This window comes from Schistocerca gregaria, chromosome 6, assembly GCF_023897955.1.
Source record: "Schistocerca gregaria isolate iqSchGreg1 chromosome 6, iqSchGreg1.2, whole genome shotgun sequence".
NCBI classification, from domain to species: Eukaryota; Metazoa; Arthropoda; class Insecta; order Orthoptera; family Acrididae; genus Schistocerca; species Schistocerca gregaria.
In genome coordinates, this window is record NC_064925.1 from 176,396,601 (window position 1) to 176,413,533 (window position 16,933).

Consider the following 16,933-nt stretch of genomic DNA (forward strand, 5'->3'; position numbering starts at 1 on the left):
GGTTTAAATTAATATACATACAGTACAGCTACAAGAAAAGTTAAGCCTTCACGTAGTATACAGCTCGACAAAAGTTCTTTGCTGTTCCCCCTCCCCTCCCCCTCCCTCAAGGGTGTGGTTAAGAGAGGCTCCTAAGGGCCCAGCTTAAATTGCAGCTCCTGAATATTTCAGACAAGCACAATTATAAATATCAATGCTGTGCACTGAACATTAGTGGATAGAAAAGACAGTTACATGTGAAATTACTCAAGAACTCACCTCCCCCACCCCCCCCACCCCATTTTTTAAAGGGATTATTATAATTGTTGCCATCATTATTGCATAATTTGTAATCTCTGAAACAAATATGGAAAACCAACCTTGAAGCTTGTCCTTTTTAATGTTTGTTCCCCTTTAAGATATATCAGACACAAATGTGCCAGTAAAATTCTAAATACTGGCATAAATGGCTAGTCTTTTGGGCCAACAATTTTTCTAAGTGGCTAGCCCTCAAAGTGTTAAATTTTGAACAAGAGTCTAATGCTCTGTGATTTAAGAAATTTGTCGCACGTTTTCACATTTAACACAATCTTATGTAAACAGAAATTGACTGCAAAAGTAACAATTCTCAAAGCATCATTCACAATATTTTCCTGTGACCTACTAAAAATTTGAACAGTTGTGACATCATGCTCATCAAAAGCAGTTTGTTGTTACAAAGTATTACATAGTCTTTGTTCTAAAGCCTTTGACACATTTTGCTGTTGGCAGACGCTTGGGTGTGCACTATGTTTTGTTGTTGTAAATGACATATTTTCTTAAGTTTTATTTTGGTGTTATTCTCTCACTTATGTTTTACTGCTGCAATATTATTCTGCACCAATGGGCTAAACTAAAATTCATTGTTAGAGTATCAGTGCTTACCAATCAAAAGTACAAAAATTTAGCTGAAAAATCAAACAATGAAAAATTCCCAGAAATCTAAAATATTCCTGTGTTTTCCTGGATGAAAACTTCTAAGTTCTTGCCAGATTTCATAGTTATCCCGGGTTGTATACACCCTGAAGATAGGGCTACCTCTTTTAAAAAATTAATGTCTCAAAAATTAAGATGGCTAGATGAATGCAACAAACAATATGTTTATTGCAACAATTGAAGGAATTTTTTACAGAATTGTACAGAACTAGTTAAAGGTGCTAACAGAAGGCACTGTAATCACAAAATCAGTGCCTATAAATAGTGTGCTGCAGCTCTTAGTGATCAGTTCCACCACTGAAATGGTAAAGGAGGTTAGCATACAGAAGGAAGAGGTAGAAATCATGTGTACCAGTTAACAACCTGTTTTTCGGTATTAGAATATCGCAAGTTGGTACACAGTCCTATAGCAACAAGGAACAGTTTTCGAACAAAATTTAATATTACAATAGGTTCCAATGGAAAAAAAACATTCACAAGCTATTCACCAAATTCCTACAGACAGGCATCGTTGCTTGTGATCTAGCAGGGAATGTTGGCCCCAGGCAAACTGTAGCTTCTCAATTCACAGAACTCAATTCACTGAAGGACTCAAATGACGACAATCAGCAGATAAAACTTCTAGCACAGCTTGGACGCCACTCAGAACTTAATTCAGCTATACTGACAATAGATAATACCCACAAAGTACGAGCACAGCGTTCGGAACAGCCGCGGCTAGAAGAAAACGCTACAGCTATTGCTATTGGTCAGTGCACATCAAGGACAGAATGCCAGATGTGGCGGGGACCGCAGAGGGAACACCTAGCACAACATAGGCATTAATACCGGACTTCTTCCACACTGGAATCAGTATCGGACAGCACCTTAAGAAGACTGCGAGTCACGCAGTTGAAATATCGTGCAGGAAATATGCGAATAACCGGCAGAAACCCGATTAATCAACATGACATGCTCAAAATGCTTTGCAATGTGTTAAATTAAATATAAAAACCAATAAAAGTGACTAGTAGCATAAGATACACATAAGCAATTGCTTTTGATTGTTTTATTATGCTATTAAACTCATTTAAATTTTATTAAGATTAAAGTATTATTAACAATTCACTGCTGTACTGAATTATGAATGTAGTTATTTGGGCAGGTTGTCTGTATTTTCTGTCCAAGTGGTCAATAAATGTATTAGCATTTTACTTTCAACCCAAACTCAATCGATTCCATCCTTTAATCCTAATGGTTCTACTGCACATAACAGCAGCAGCTTAAGAGTATGAGGAAGCTGCACTGGAAGATATCCACAAGCTGTGAAAGTGGCAGTGGGACTGAGGACACTGGATCATAGCCTAGTGACACCCTTCCCCCAACACTGCACCAGCTCCATGCCCAAAAATGGTCATGGGATATAAAGGCGGCACCCCAATGAAGACTATCAGTCGTCAGCAATGTCTGAAGATGGCAATAATAATAATAATCTCAAATTTACTTGATAGTCTGAACTCCAGCATTTTTTCCTATGTCATTTAATTTCACTGGTCCCATAACATCAACACATTCACAATTATGTAACACCCTCTTCCTTCAATTATTTCTAACCAATAACATACTCCGAGAATAATGTGGGTTTGATATCTAAACAAGTTACTGGAGGGGGAAAAAAAGTATTTTTTATAAATACAAAAAGACTGTAGCCTACCCAACAGCTACACCTAACGTACCTCAAAGAATTTTAGTGAAACATGGTGGTAGAGAATAACTGTTTAATGGATCAGTGGGTCCAGATTACTAGAAGGAGTAACAAGGATCCTAACAAGATCTGAATGTATTCTGTTAGAAACTACAATCTTACATAACTTCAGATATCGCAGTCACAACTTACCATCATTTGTCTCAAACATTCTAAAATGAGAATAACACTAAATAGGACGATAGATTGCTACACACCGCACAGAGTAGGCACTGAGTGGCATACAGGCATATCAAAAATCAAAAGAAGATTGTTAGTGATTAACAATAAACCCAATTCTTTAAAGAATGTTCCATTTATTAAATAGCTTAAAACATTTGATTACTTCACAAATGAGTTAATGTGTTAAATACTTGACATTAAGCATGTAAATGAGAAAAAAATTTAAAAGATTTGAAATGATGTTTAGAGTTTACTGGAAGGCACTAAGTGCTCTTGCTATGAGAGACAGTCTGGGTGACACACACTCCACTTTAAGTGAAAGGAATCAAACAATGGAAAATCCAGGATGGAATGTAACAATACCAGAGAAGGAAAGATGCTACTCACCATATAGCAGAGATGCTGAGTCACAATAGGCACAACAAAAAGACTCACACAATTACAGCTTTCAGCCATTAAGGCCTTTGTGTGCGCACTTGTTTCTACTGCTGACGTTAGCGAGCGAGCGAGCGCGAGCGCGAGCGCGCGCGCGCACACACACACACACACACACACACACACACACACACACACACACACACGTCTGCAGTCTCAGAGAACAGAAACCACACTGTGAGCAGCAGCACCAGTGCATGATGGGAGTGGCGACTGGGTGGGGGTAAGGAGGAGGCTGGGGCGGGGAGGGATAGTATGGTGGGAGTGGCAGACAGTGAAGTGTTGCAGTTTAGACAGAGGGCAGGAGAGAAGGTGTGGAGGGGAGTAAATGGTGGAAAGGAGAGAAATTAAAAGACTGGGTGTGGCGGTGAAATGATGGCTGTGTAGTGCTGGAATGGGAACAGGGAGGGGGCTGGATGGGCTAGGACAGTGACTAACCTCTTGATGAGTAGATTGTGACAACATTTTAAATTCAGTTGATAGTTATGTAAAATATTGAAAATCAAATTTTTATTCCTCCTTGAAGCCATCAGATACTCTTTTGGAGGTAGCAATCTATTCTATTTCATACTGTTGTTATTCCATGTCAGATGTTCCATGTTTGACATTCTAAATTAAAAAATTGGCTGGAGAAATTACTATCTCCTATTGTCAATCATGCAAATTAAATTACTTGAAATGTAACCATCCATATTTCTTGTCAAATCTACAAGTGGGTTTGATAAGTAAGATGGTGCTGAAAAAGTCATCTAGAACATTAATACATCTCTGAGTGTAAATAAAAGGAAATGTCCCGACTCATTAGCACACAGCCCAAACCATTAAGGATAGAAATTTGAAATTTGGAGAGGTTGTTGATCTTATACTGTAGGTCTTGTTTAGTATGGGATTATTCAAAATCCCACCCTAGATGTGGTGAAGTAGGGGATGGAAGGTTTTCTGAAAATATGTCACTACTAAAGCAATTTTTGAACTATAACTATGAAAAGTGGTAATTGTTTTCTCAAAAAAGTGCTTCGGCATTTTTTGAAATGCAAACACTAAGGAGGTTAAATAGTAAGTGAAAGTTTGTTTTTAACAAATCATCATTAAAGTATTTATAAAGCACTTTTGAAGCTACATTTATGGAAATGGGCATTTGACTTCTCAGTTAAAAACAAAAAATTAAACATTTCAGTGCTTTTGGAAATTTAACCCCTATGGGGGTGAAATAGGGTATGCAAGTTTCTATGGAAACATCACTGTAAGAACTCTAAAGGAAGGATTAACAAAAATCTCCGAATCCAGCTACCAGAATCATTTTTTGTCAGAAACTCAGAAGCACACCCTATAGTCAGAATGAAAAGTTTATAAGATGTTGCAATTTTTGAACAACATAAAAATTTCATAAGAAAGTCTGTGGAGACCACACAGTCTACATAAGCGAAGCAGTGAGCACTAAGCTAGTCACACAATAAAACTTCTTGGAAACCAGCTGTTGTCAAATTTACAGCATCAGACAGGGGAGGGGGGAACTTAAATAAGCATGCTGAAACATCTCAATGACTATCATCAGTGGCTGGCTAGCAAATTAAAAAATCACTCAGTAGGATTTCTATAGTATTAGATCTACCTGAAACAGTATGCATCCACACCAGTAATAGTTTGTGAATACTGGGCAAGACGGAGAGCAAGTTCTATTTCCGGTGCACCACCTCCAGCAATAAGAGCCCTGAAAACAAGTCTAAATTAGTAACAGCACACCATATGGACAGCATAAGAAGACAAAAGCAAGCTTTCAAACTCAGATTAAGTTAACTACCACTGACCTTTTTTTCACTAGGCAGCGAACAACACACAATGCATCATGCAGTGACCTGTCTGCTTCATCAAGCACCAATTTATTGGATCCTCGCACTAACACTGTCACTGTACGACCCGCATTATGAATGCCTGAAACTTTCACAAATTTCCCTGTTGCTCCAGCTGCAACCTCCTCTACCAACTCTGCTGATCCTAAGTGCTCTGGTACAAAGTGATCCAAGCTAGCAATCGGTCTCAGGCCAAGTGTCTGTAAACAGCAATAACGTTATCATTACTTTGAGCAAGTATACCATGTGCTAAAGTAAAAAGGATTAAATGTGGAGGGAGAATATATAATAGATGAGGCTCAGAAGGAACAAACATCAACATCATATCTGCTTTCAGATGTGTTGTATGATTCAGGAGAAGATCACAGCCAAGGCATATGAATTTTTATGTAACTTTCAGTTCACAACTCTGTTTAATACATGAGTGGAAAAGAATCACAATTTTCCTGTAGTTACCTTTGACACAAACTCAATATCTTCACGTTCTATATCTTTTATTACCATTACTTTAATTTTGTCCAAGAAATGCACTGCCAGATCACTTATAGCATCCCTGCAAAATACATTAAGTTATCTTTAGAAAAAATAACTTAAAAACCACTATAAAGAAATTGCAATACATAAAGCTGCATCACAAAATCATATATAAACATTCAGCTCTTAAAACTAAAACATTAAATTATAAATGCTGCAGAAATAAATCTAGTGACATACCGAAGTATAGATTTCTGAACAAGCAACACATTGCAGCCTGCTTTCTTGATCTGTTTTACTATATTAAGTATGTAGGCACGTTCTTCCTTCAGAACACGGTCCATTGCTGCGTAATCTGATACTATGACATTGTGGTCCATCTGCAATTAGAAATGATTTTTGCCTTTACAAATGTCTGCTTGTGTCTGTATATGTGTGGATGGATGTGTGTGTGCGCGCGCGCTTGTGTATACCTGTCCTTTTTCCCCCTAAGGGGAATCCGCTCCCGGGATTGGAATGACTCCTTATCCTCTCCCTTAAAACCCACATCCTTTCATCTCTCCCATTCCTTCCCTCTTTCCTGATGAAGCAACTGTTGGTTGCAAAAGCTTGAATTTTATGTGTGTGTTTGTGTGTCTATCAACACGCCAAAGCTTTCGTTTGGTCCTTTTTCTTTTTGGAAGTATAGCCTTAATACTCCATCACACAACTTGTTGCCAAAATATAATAAGTTACCAGAAATTAATGCCTACTGTTCATTCAAAAATTCATGATTAATGAAAGATTTAAATGAAAATAAACAAGAAACGCTTCATAATGTTCTGAAAAATTGTAGTTATTCTGTCATGGACTGGGTTTTGCTTCCTTAGGCATTTTCGTTTGTCACCTGAAGATGCCATAAGAAGCCAAAAGCTGGTCCATAACAAAATAAATGTAATTTTGCAGAATCTTAAGAAATGTTTCCTGCTTATCATCGAAGCACTAATTGAAATTCAGTTAATTTTAAAAGTGGTTGTTTCTGCAATGAAAATAATAATAATAATAATAATAATAATAATAATAATAATAATAATAATAAAACAAAAAAGAAAAGGTTCACACTGCCATACTGCCACATCTACAACAAACTTTGTCCTTTTTCTTTTTGGAAGTATAGCCGTAATACTCCATCACAAACAGCATAAGCGAACAGTGATGCTGCAAACCAGAATTCTTAAGTGGTTGTTTCACTAATAGATTGATAGATTGATGGATGGGTTTTATGGGACTAAATGGTGACATCAGTCCTGTGATTCAAAAGTTAACTTGGGTAAGATAGATGTGTCTGCTAAAAGTGGGGGCAGATCTAGTCAGATGGGTCAAACTATGAAGTGAGGAAGTTAAAAACCCATACAGTAGAAGGCAAAAAAGGGTAAGCCAAACCTAAAAACCAGATAAACAGATGGATAGAATGAGGCCCTAGCAAGGAGAGTGGTCGTGGGTTCCAGACCCAGAAAACTTGAAGAGAAGTTCCAACCACAACCACCCTGTCCATGCTTCAAGAGTAAAGCAAAAGCTTTTAACTGAAAATAAAAGCCACTTTCATTTAGGAAACTGAAGACCATTTCAACCAACCATGAATAGTCTGCTAATATTAAGACATTGAATCTGGAAGCCTATAATTAGTACGGGCGGCCAAAAGAAGGGGACATTCTATCAATATATGGGATATTGTTAGTCTGGCTCCACATGCACACTGTGGGAGTGGCCCATTACACAAGAGAAAACAATGGACGAACCTGGTCTGACTGATGAGTAGATGGCATAAGACAGTGGACTACTACTAAGAGGAGCAGAAGGGAGAGTGCCAAACTGCAGTAGTCTCCTTGACTGTGCGGAGTTTATTACTGAGAGCAGTACTGCACCAGATATACCAGTTTTGGGCAAAGAGAAACTTCATGTGGGTCTGCATATCTACACCTGGAATCACAGGAGGGAATGGGGAGTAAGTATCTGCCTCTCTAGCCAAGTGGTCAGCCAGATCATTCCCTGAGATGCCCACATGACTTGGGACCTAGAGAAAGACAACTGAGCAGGCAGCACAGCCAAGGACAGAGAGAAGGTCATGGATAGCAGAGACCAAAGGGAAAGGTGAAGTGAGTAGCATTGGCCTATAGCCTGCACGCTCCTCATTGAATCAGTACATATTAAAATACTGTGGAGGGAGGCCTGAATACCACAATGGAGGGACCTATTAATGGCTACAAGCTCTGCTGTGAACACACTACATGATCCCGGCAGTAGGAGATGTAAAAGTGTATCACATCGTATCTATTGTTTTAGAAACATCAGTGTAGAAGACGGTAGCACCCTGGAACATACAAGACACCGGTATATCATAGGGACGACAGCGACCTTAGAACCCTGGAATAGGTCAGTCCTTATCAGTTGTCTAGGCACCATCCGAGGAAGGGGGGGGGGGGGGGCCAGGATGCAGGAGGAAATGCACGAGGTACATTCCAGTGAGTGGCAATGGCAATCCCGACAGCGGAGAGAGAGACACAGTCCAATCAGTAATCCCATCCAAGGGCAGATACAGCGAGAGAAAGTCCCTCATTTGCAAAGAGGGCCAGGTACAGAGGATGGTCAGGGAATCACCACCAGATGCATCCCATAATAAAAAACAGGTTTCAGAGTGGAAATGGCTACTGAGCTATAAACCTGACAACCATAATCTAGTCTGGATGAAACCAGAGCAAGAGCACGTAAATATGGAGATGAATAGCACAGTCTGCATCCCAAAATGTATGGGCGAGGAGGCAGAGAGCATTAAGGTCCTGCATGGAGGTAGTCTTCAGGAGGCGAATATGGGGCAGCCACATCAGCTTTTTAACACAAAGAAGGCCAAAGGAACGGGACTTCTAAGTGCTGGTTTCCTAAATAACATTCTGCAATGGGTATACTGTGCATCAATGGCAAAAATGCTTAACCCATGTTTTGGGGGGAGAAATATGGAAGCCATGGAAAAGTGCCCATGCACAGGTCCATTGGATGGTGTCTTGGAGCCGGCATTCAGCAAATTCTAACAAGTGGGAGCTGTACCAGATGCAAAAATCGTTGGCATACAATGCTGGGGTAACCAAAGGCCCATTGATGGTGAGGAGAAAGACTGACACTTAACACAGAACCCTGTGGGATACCATTCTCCTGGAGCCGAGGGGTGCAAACTCTAATCCACGAGAGGCGGTGGAATAAAAATTCATGGATAAAAATTAGAAGGCGGCCATGAAAGCCCCAGTCATGGAGGGTAATTAAAATGCGATGGTGCAAAGCCATGTCTTATGCCTTATGTGATCAAAGAAGACCACGAAAAAGGGCTGCTGTTTCCAATCTGAGTAAATGGTCAGCTGTAGATCATCCTTCCTGGAAGCCACACTGATACATGGACAAAAGGTTGGTTTGTTTAAAAAAGGGTGGGGGAGAGGGGGGAAGGGGGGGAAGGGACCAAACTGCGAGGTCATCGGTCCCTTGTTCCTCGTAAAATTATTACACAAGGGAAAGAAAGGAGACGTACAACACAATAACAGGAGAAAGGAAGAACCAGGAGGAGGACAATCAACACTAACATGGACAAAACAGGAAAAGAATACCACAGAGAGAAGCAAGAAACTAGTAGAAGGGGTAAAAACAAGAGGGCAGATGACCATGGCTAGCCGACCATGAGAATAAAAAGGAAAAGCCAGCCACTCTGCGAAACATTAAAACATCCACCCTAAAAGCATTAGAGAGAAGAACACAAACAGACAAAGGACATGTGCTAAAACTTATATAGGATGATAAAACCCACAGTCAAGTATAATACGTAAAACTAAATTAGCCGATGAGACATTGTCACCTAAAATTAATGGCAATGAGTCTGGTAACTGAAGAGTCCGCCGCAGGGCAGCCAAAGGAGGACAGCTCACCAAGATATGGGCCATTGTCCGCCAGGCGCCGCACCGACACTAAGGTGGGTCATAAACTGCGCAGGAGGTAGCTATGTGTCAACCAAACGTGGCCAATGCGGAGCTGGTAGAGAACTACAGAGACCCTGCGAGAGGCTGCATGGAGGACTGCCAACGCTCTTAGTCTCCTTGATGGCACGTAGTTTGTTGCTTGTGCTGAGGGTTACGTCATTTCGTCTCCCAAAGCCGCAAAACCTTGCGGCTTTGTACTGAACACCGGTCAGTTGCAGAGAAGCCGATCTCCACAAGTGGTTTCCGCGTAACCCGTTTGGCCAGCCTGTTGGCAAGTTCGTTGCCTGGGATTCCAACATAACTAGGAGTCCAGACAAACATCACTGAACGACTGGACCATTTCAGGGCATAAATTGACTCCTAGATGGTCGCTACCAAAGGGTGACGACTAGCGTCGATTGCTTGTAGGCTGCTCAAGGAGTCAGAAACGACTCCCCAGGGCATGAACGGGTGTGCTCAGGGGCACAAGATATAGCCACCAGCTCGGCAGTGAAAACACTACAGCCATTGGGCAAGGAATGCTGTTCAATATGTCCTTCATGGACACATGCAAAGCCGACCTGATCATCAGCCAATGAGCCGTCGATGTGAACCACTTCATGGCCTCAGTACATGTCAAGAATCGAGAGGAAGTGGCAGTGAAGAGCTGTGGGGTTAACTGAGTCCTTTGGGCCATGTGAAAGGTCCAGGTGAAGCCGCAGTCTAGGTGAACACCATGGAGGTGTATGTGAATGGACCTCAAGTGTAGGTGGTAAACACCAAGGACTCCAGTTCGGAAAGAAGGGATTGGACATGAACTGCAATTGGAAGCCCTGACTAGGACCACCGATGCAGGAGCTGAACCGCCTTGGGTGGAAAAAGGAGATGGTGATTCGGATGCGCAGGAGAACTACGAATGTGTGCAACATAACTGGGCAGCAGTTGTGCATGCCCAACCTGCAATGGAGAGACTTCAGCCTCCACAAGGACATTGGTCACAAGTCTCGTCCTAAAAGTTCCTGTCAGCAGATGGACACCACAGTGGTGCACTGGGTTGAGTAAACACAAAGCTGAGGGCGCCGCCGAACCATAAACCAGACTCCCATAGTCAAGGCAGTATTGAACAAGGGCTTTGTAGAGCTGCAGCAGCGTAAAGCGATCTGCACCCCAGTTGGTGTTGCTCAGGCAGTGGAAGGCTTTGAGGTGCTGCCAGCACTTCCACTTAAGCTGACGAAGGTGAGGAAGCGAAGTCAATCGGGCATCGAAAACCAGTCCTAAGAATCGATGTGTCTCCACTACAGTGAGTGGATCGTCATTAAGGTAAAGTTATGGTTCTGGATGAACGGTACCATGCCGACAGAATTGCATAACAGATGACTTTGCAGCCAAAAACTGTGGGCTAGAGCCCATGACTGCGCCTTGCGGATGGCTCCCTGTAGGTGCCACTCTGCAATACCAGTACTTGTGGAGCAGTATGAAATGCAGAAGTTGTCTGCATACAGAGAAGGTAAGATGGGCGGTCCTACAACTGCTGTTCGACCATTAATGGCCACTAAAAATAGACACTCCATACAGAACCCTGTTGGACCCCATTGTCCTGGATATGGTGGTGGGGGACTATGGTAAGCTCCAACTTGAAAACGGAAAGTATGAAGCGACAGAAAATCTTGGATAAAAATTGGGAGTGGGCCTCCAAGACCCCACTTGTATAATGTGGCAAGCATATGATTTTGACAGGTTGGGTCATATTCTTTTCGTAAATAAAAAAAAGACGGCAACCAGTTGTTGGCGTCTGGAAAAGGCTGTTCAGATGGCAGACTCGAGGGACACAAGATTATCAGTGAGAGCAAATCCTGGTGGAAGCTGTCCTGACATGGAGCCAGTAGGCCACGTGACTCCAGGACCCAACCCAACTGCCAACACACCATACATTCCAGCAGCTTACAAAGAAAGTTCATGAGGCTGATGGGCCGGTAGCTGTCATCGCACAAGATCCAGTTTAAGGTGACAAGGAGATGTCACTTGTAGTCAGATGAGAGATGTTTAATCATCTGACTGTGGATCCAATCTGTCCAGGAGCTGTGTCGGGGCAATGTGCAAGGGCACTGAAGAGCTCTCACTCTGTAAATGGGGCGCCATAGGATTCACTGTGGCATGTAGCGAATGAGAGGACTTTCCCTTACAGCGACCATTTGAGGGCGTGAAAGGCTGGGGGGGGGGATGAATTCTTGAATGCAGGGGCTTGAGCATAGTGCTTAGCAATCGCGTATGCATCAGTAGATAACATGCCATTGATGTTAATACTGGGAACACTTGTTGGGGTCTGGTACCTGAAAACACATTTGATCTTTGCCCAGACTTGGGAATGTGACGTATGGCACCCAATGGTCGAGACATATCTCTTCCAACACTCCTGCTCCGTTGTTCAGTAAGTTGACGAACATGGGCACGGAGCCATTTAAAGGCTATGAGGTGCTCCAGGGAAGGGAGCCGCTTATGCCACTGTAGAGTTCGGCGATGCTCCTTAATTGCTTCAGCGACTTCCGGTGACCAGCAAGGGACTTCCTTTTGCCAGGGGAACCATAAAGAGGGAGGGATCGTGTTTTCTGCCACAGAAATGATTGTTGTAGTCACCTGCTCAACCATCACATCTATGTTCCCGCATGGGGTAGATTAAATGGTGATATCAGAGGTGAAAGTTTCCCAGTCCGCACTATTTAAAGCCCATCTGGGCAGGTGTCTGTGGGCCTGATGCTGGGGCAGTGACAGGAAGATTGGAAAGTAGTCACTACCACACAAGTTGTCATGTGCTCTCCAGTGGATAGATGGGAGAAGTCCTGGGCTGCAAACTGATAAATCAATGGCCAAGTAACTGCCAAGAGCAACACTGAAATGTGTGGCAGCCCCAGTTTTTAAGAGGCAGAGGTCGAACTAAGGCAGTAAATTTTCGACATCTCTCCTTGGCTAGTAAGCACGGTGCCACCCCACAAGGGGTTATGGGAGTTAAAATCTCCCAAAAGTAGGAAAGGTTTAAGGAGTTGATCAATCAGTTGGGAGTTAAAATCTCCCAAAAGTAGGAAAGGTTTAAGGAGTTGATCAATCAGTGCAGCTAATACATTCAGGGGTACTGCACCATCTGGAGGAAGATATACGCTGCAGACAGTTATTTCCTATGTTGTCCATCTTCTGACAGCCACAGCTTCAAGAGGGGTTTGAAGGGGCATAGTTTCACTACAGACTAAGTTTAGGACATAAACGCAAACTTCACCTGACACTTGATTATGTTCGCTACGGTTCCTGTATTATCTCTTATAGCCACGGAGGGCAGGGGTCCGCATTGCCAGGAACCAGGTTTCCTGGAGAGCAATGCAGAAAACAGGTGTAAAGCTTAACAGTTGCCGTAGCTCAGCCAGACGATGGAAAAAACTGCCACAATTCCACAGGAGGATGACATCGTGAGACTGGGAAGACATGGAACATTCAATGAAGCAGTTTACACCTCAGGGTCATCTGCTGGCACCGACTTTTTGCCTGAGCAGTCTATATCCATTTTGTCTGAACTTGTAGGTAGCGGTGGTGTGGGTGCCACCGCAATTCCCTTGGTCTTGGGGACCTTCTTTTTGGATTTCCCTCACAGCTCCTTGGGTTTCCCTGGCTGAGAGGACTTTACTGATTCAGTCTCCAGGACTGAGGTTGAGCGTGAAGCCCAACGACCAGTTGTTTTTGGGCTCTTCAGCCACTGATGGGTGTCATTTTTCCCATTAGCAGAAACCTGGGCAAGGAGTGACCCAAGAGACCCATTCCTAGCCAGAGGAGCCAAAGAAGACTTACGCTTCTCTGGCTTAGAAGTGTGGAGTGATGTCCCCGATGGTTGGAGGGAGGAGGGGGGGCAGGGGTTGTTCCCAAAATAAGTAGTGTGGGAACAACAGGGGGGGGGGGAATGCCCCCCACAGTCAAGGGGGGCAGGTGTCTTCTGGTTCCAAGAGGTGAAAAGAATGCGAGGAACTGATGAAGTTACAACTGTTCTCGAAGAAGCGGCGTAAGAGGAGGTCATAGTCACAGGGTGAAGGCACTCAAATTTCCTCTTGACCTCAGTGTAGGTCAATCGGTCCAGGGTGTTATATTCCACAATTTTCCTCGCTTTCTGTAATATCCTGCAGTCTGCAAGGTGAATAATGCTCTCTGCAGTTGACACAGATGGGAGGCGCGGCACATGGAGTATTGGGATGTGATGGACGTCCACAACCTCAACATGTGACACTGGAAGTATGGTGGGAAGACATATGGCCGAACTTCCAGCACTTAAAAGCACCGCATCGGGGGAGGGATATATGGCTCAACGTCACAGAGGTAGAACATCACCTTGAGCTTCTCGGGCAACATGTCACCCTCGAAGGCCAAGATGAAGGCACTGGTGGCAACCTGATTATCCGTAGAAACCTGATGGATACGCCGGACGAAATGAACACCTCACCACCCTAATTGGCAGCTCGTCATCAGACTGGAAAAGAAGGTCCCAGTGGAATATAATACCCTGGACCATATTTAAGCTCTTATGGAGCTGTGATGGTAACAGAAACAACCCCCAACTCGTCACAAGCGAGTAATGCCCATAACTGGGCAGAAGATGCTGTTTTTATCAAGACTGGAAAGGAGGGACAACATGGGTGTAAGGAGGGGGGAAGATGAATGGAATACATAACTGAGATAAAGGTAGATGAAAGATTCACAGGGTGAAGTCTGTCAAACTTTTCCTGGCCTCAAAGTAGATGAGACAGTCAAGGATCTTTATTTTCTGGATTTTTTTTTCTTTTTTTTTTTTAACCTTTATATTCACTGGGCACTCCGGTGAGTGGCGAGAATGTAGATTAGAGCAGTTTACACTGTTAGGCAGTGGGGTGCAAGGGTTCTCCATATGACGAGGGTGGCCACAGTCACCCCAGACAGGAGTGGCATCACCTCGCAAGAACACATGGCCAAACTTGAGGCAACAGAAGCAATGCATGGGAGGTGGAACGTATCATTTGGTGTCACATCTGTATACCATTACGTTGATCACCTTGGGCAGAGTATGCCCCTCAAAGGCCAGGATGAAATTGCCAGTGTCTACAGGATTGTCCTTAAAAGCCCCTCTGGAAACACTGGATGAAATAACACTACATCGTTCCTGAATAGCCGTAAGTTCCTCATCAGACTCTAGGAGAAGGTCCCTATGGAAAGTTACAACCTGTATCATATTGAGAGACCTGAGGAGTGATATTCACTGGGATGTCTCCTAAGCAGTCACAGGCATGGATGGAGGCCGGCTGATTGGCAGAAGCTGTCTTTATAAGGAGGTGGCCAGATTCATCTTGCTTGAGGACTGAACTTCATGAAACTCATCCTCAATGTATTGCACACGCGCGCGCACACACACACACACACACACACACACACACACACACACACACACACACACACACACGAGGGGGGGGGGGGGGGGGGGGGGGTGTGGCAAAAGTCTCTCTGTCAGTCCTGGTACAGACCAGGACCTGTGGAAAGGGTTCCACCCCAAGCTGGCATGCCTGGCCCCCCTCTCTCAGAGGGTAGCCAAAGGGGGTGGAAGCAGGAACTGAGACTGAACTATTCACAGGCCAGAGAGTTTAACATTTTTCATGTGCCAAAAGTCCACCCTGATACCATCCACTCCGATCAGGGGCTCCCCTCATGGGCACCACCCACCCACAGCAACGGCTGCCTAGCATGACGGTTGCTGCCAGTTCTGATGCCCCGAAAAAATACACTCCTAGGCTTTCACGAGGTGCTCACTGTGCAGATACCAGCAGTTTGATCCCTGTGGTGTCAGGAGGCTCAGCCGAAGACAGGTGCGTAGTAGCTCCACCACACAAACTGGCTACCGAGCTGGAGACCTAGCACGAAGACAAAAGGGCTATGGCAGAGAGGAATGAGAATTGGGGGGGGGGGGGGGGAGGGAAAGGAGGAGGAGGAGGAGGAGGAGGAGGAGAGGAACCCATGCCAAAGATACTAGGGAGACAGTTTTTCTTCATCTGGCTCACACTATAGATTTCAAATTTAGGGATCGAGGAGGAAAAACAGACAAACCAAAACTGCAAAAAGAAGCTAAGTCAGGAGAACAGCAGGGCTGGTATAAATAAGATCACCAAGAGAGGGCCAAGGGAGTGGAATAAGGGCAGGGACAAAAAAGGAAGGGGAAGGTACAGCAGAACAGAAAATAACAAAGGCTGCTACAGCTCGGGGACTCTGCACACCACACACACATCCATAAAAGATCTGTTGATCCCTTGGGAGTGATTTTAGTAACAGAGGCTGTCGTGTTAGTTAACTCAATACGGGAAAGTTCTGGACTATAATGTCCATCTCATGTTTATAAGAACAGTGTGTGAACCAGAACAAAAATTTATAGCACCTGAGTATCACAATATGGAAATAGTGATTCATATCCTATGGATTTTGATTGATGGTAATGGCAGCAAGACCTTGATTACATGACTTACAAATTAGTTACATAAAAGTAGTTTCTTTGCAAGGTATGAGCATGAAAAAAGGAATTTGGAAATGGATAAATTTTTCCCATTGACAACGCAATAGCTTGTCAGCTTGCATAAAGCTTACACGATACCTCATACAAATTGGATCTACTAACATTTGAATTTTATTTATCTGACAAAAGACGGTGAAAATACACAGGGAAGGTTTTGCAATTATGCTATATCAGTCAAAAGGTAATGTATCATGCAAATTTTTTTTCAAAATTAAGATTTACACTACAGCAATTCTCAATTAAAATAATAAAAAAAGTTGTGCTTGCCAACCACAGATCTAAAACAAAGTACATTGCAAAGATGTTGTATATATTGTCTCATGGCAATTTTCCTTCTTTTAATTTTAATTTTTTTATGACCACAATTGAAATTAGGACCGATTTTCAGAATAAATTGAATATGTACCAAACAGATCAAAATTTTTTGCAACAAAAATGGCATATGATTAGAAACAATCAGGCCACCTTTCCTTTTAAGTGATAACAACAGTTTCATAACTGCACTGTTACCTTCACTGTATGTGTTGTGAAGTTTCTTAGGCATTGTCTTTGCTTTGGATATTCCATCATGGACAACATAAATGCCTACCTCTATCAAAATATTGTGAGGTTTCAGTAATACCATCTGACAGTATCTGAGAGCCTCAGCACTGTTACGCAGTTCTAAAAAAGAAACCTCTTTAATATGTCACAGTGAAATTAACTTCAGACTGATTTCTATCCTTCAGAAGTCAAAAACCCACACATCTTTCCACTCTCTGCATGATAATATGATAAA

At 43.1% G+C, this 16,933-nt stretch overlaps 1 protein-coding gene across 1 annotated transcript in view; it reads right to left on the reverse strand.

Moving 5' to 3' along the window:
• The window catches only part of LOC126279133 (T-complex protein 1 subunit delta), a 112,500-nt gene that overhangs the window by 23,712 nt on the left and 71,855 nt on the right, over positions 1 to 16,933 (reverse strand). Inside the window, exons 7-10 of the mRNA XM_049979627.1 lie at positions 5,860 to 5,999; positions 5,602 to 5,698; positions 5,104 to 5,345; positions 4,908 to 5,006 (exon numbers count right to left, since the gene is read on the reverse strand). Of these exons, the coding sequence (XP_049835584.1) occupies positions 4,908 to 5,006; positions 5,104 to 5,345; positions 5,602 to 5,698; positions 5,860 to 5,999 (578 nt within the window). The remainder of the gene's footprint in view (positions 1 to 4,907; positions 5,007 to 5,103; positions 5,346 to 5,601; positions 5,699 to 5,859; positions 6,000 to 16,933) is intronic.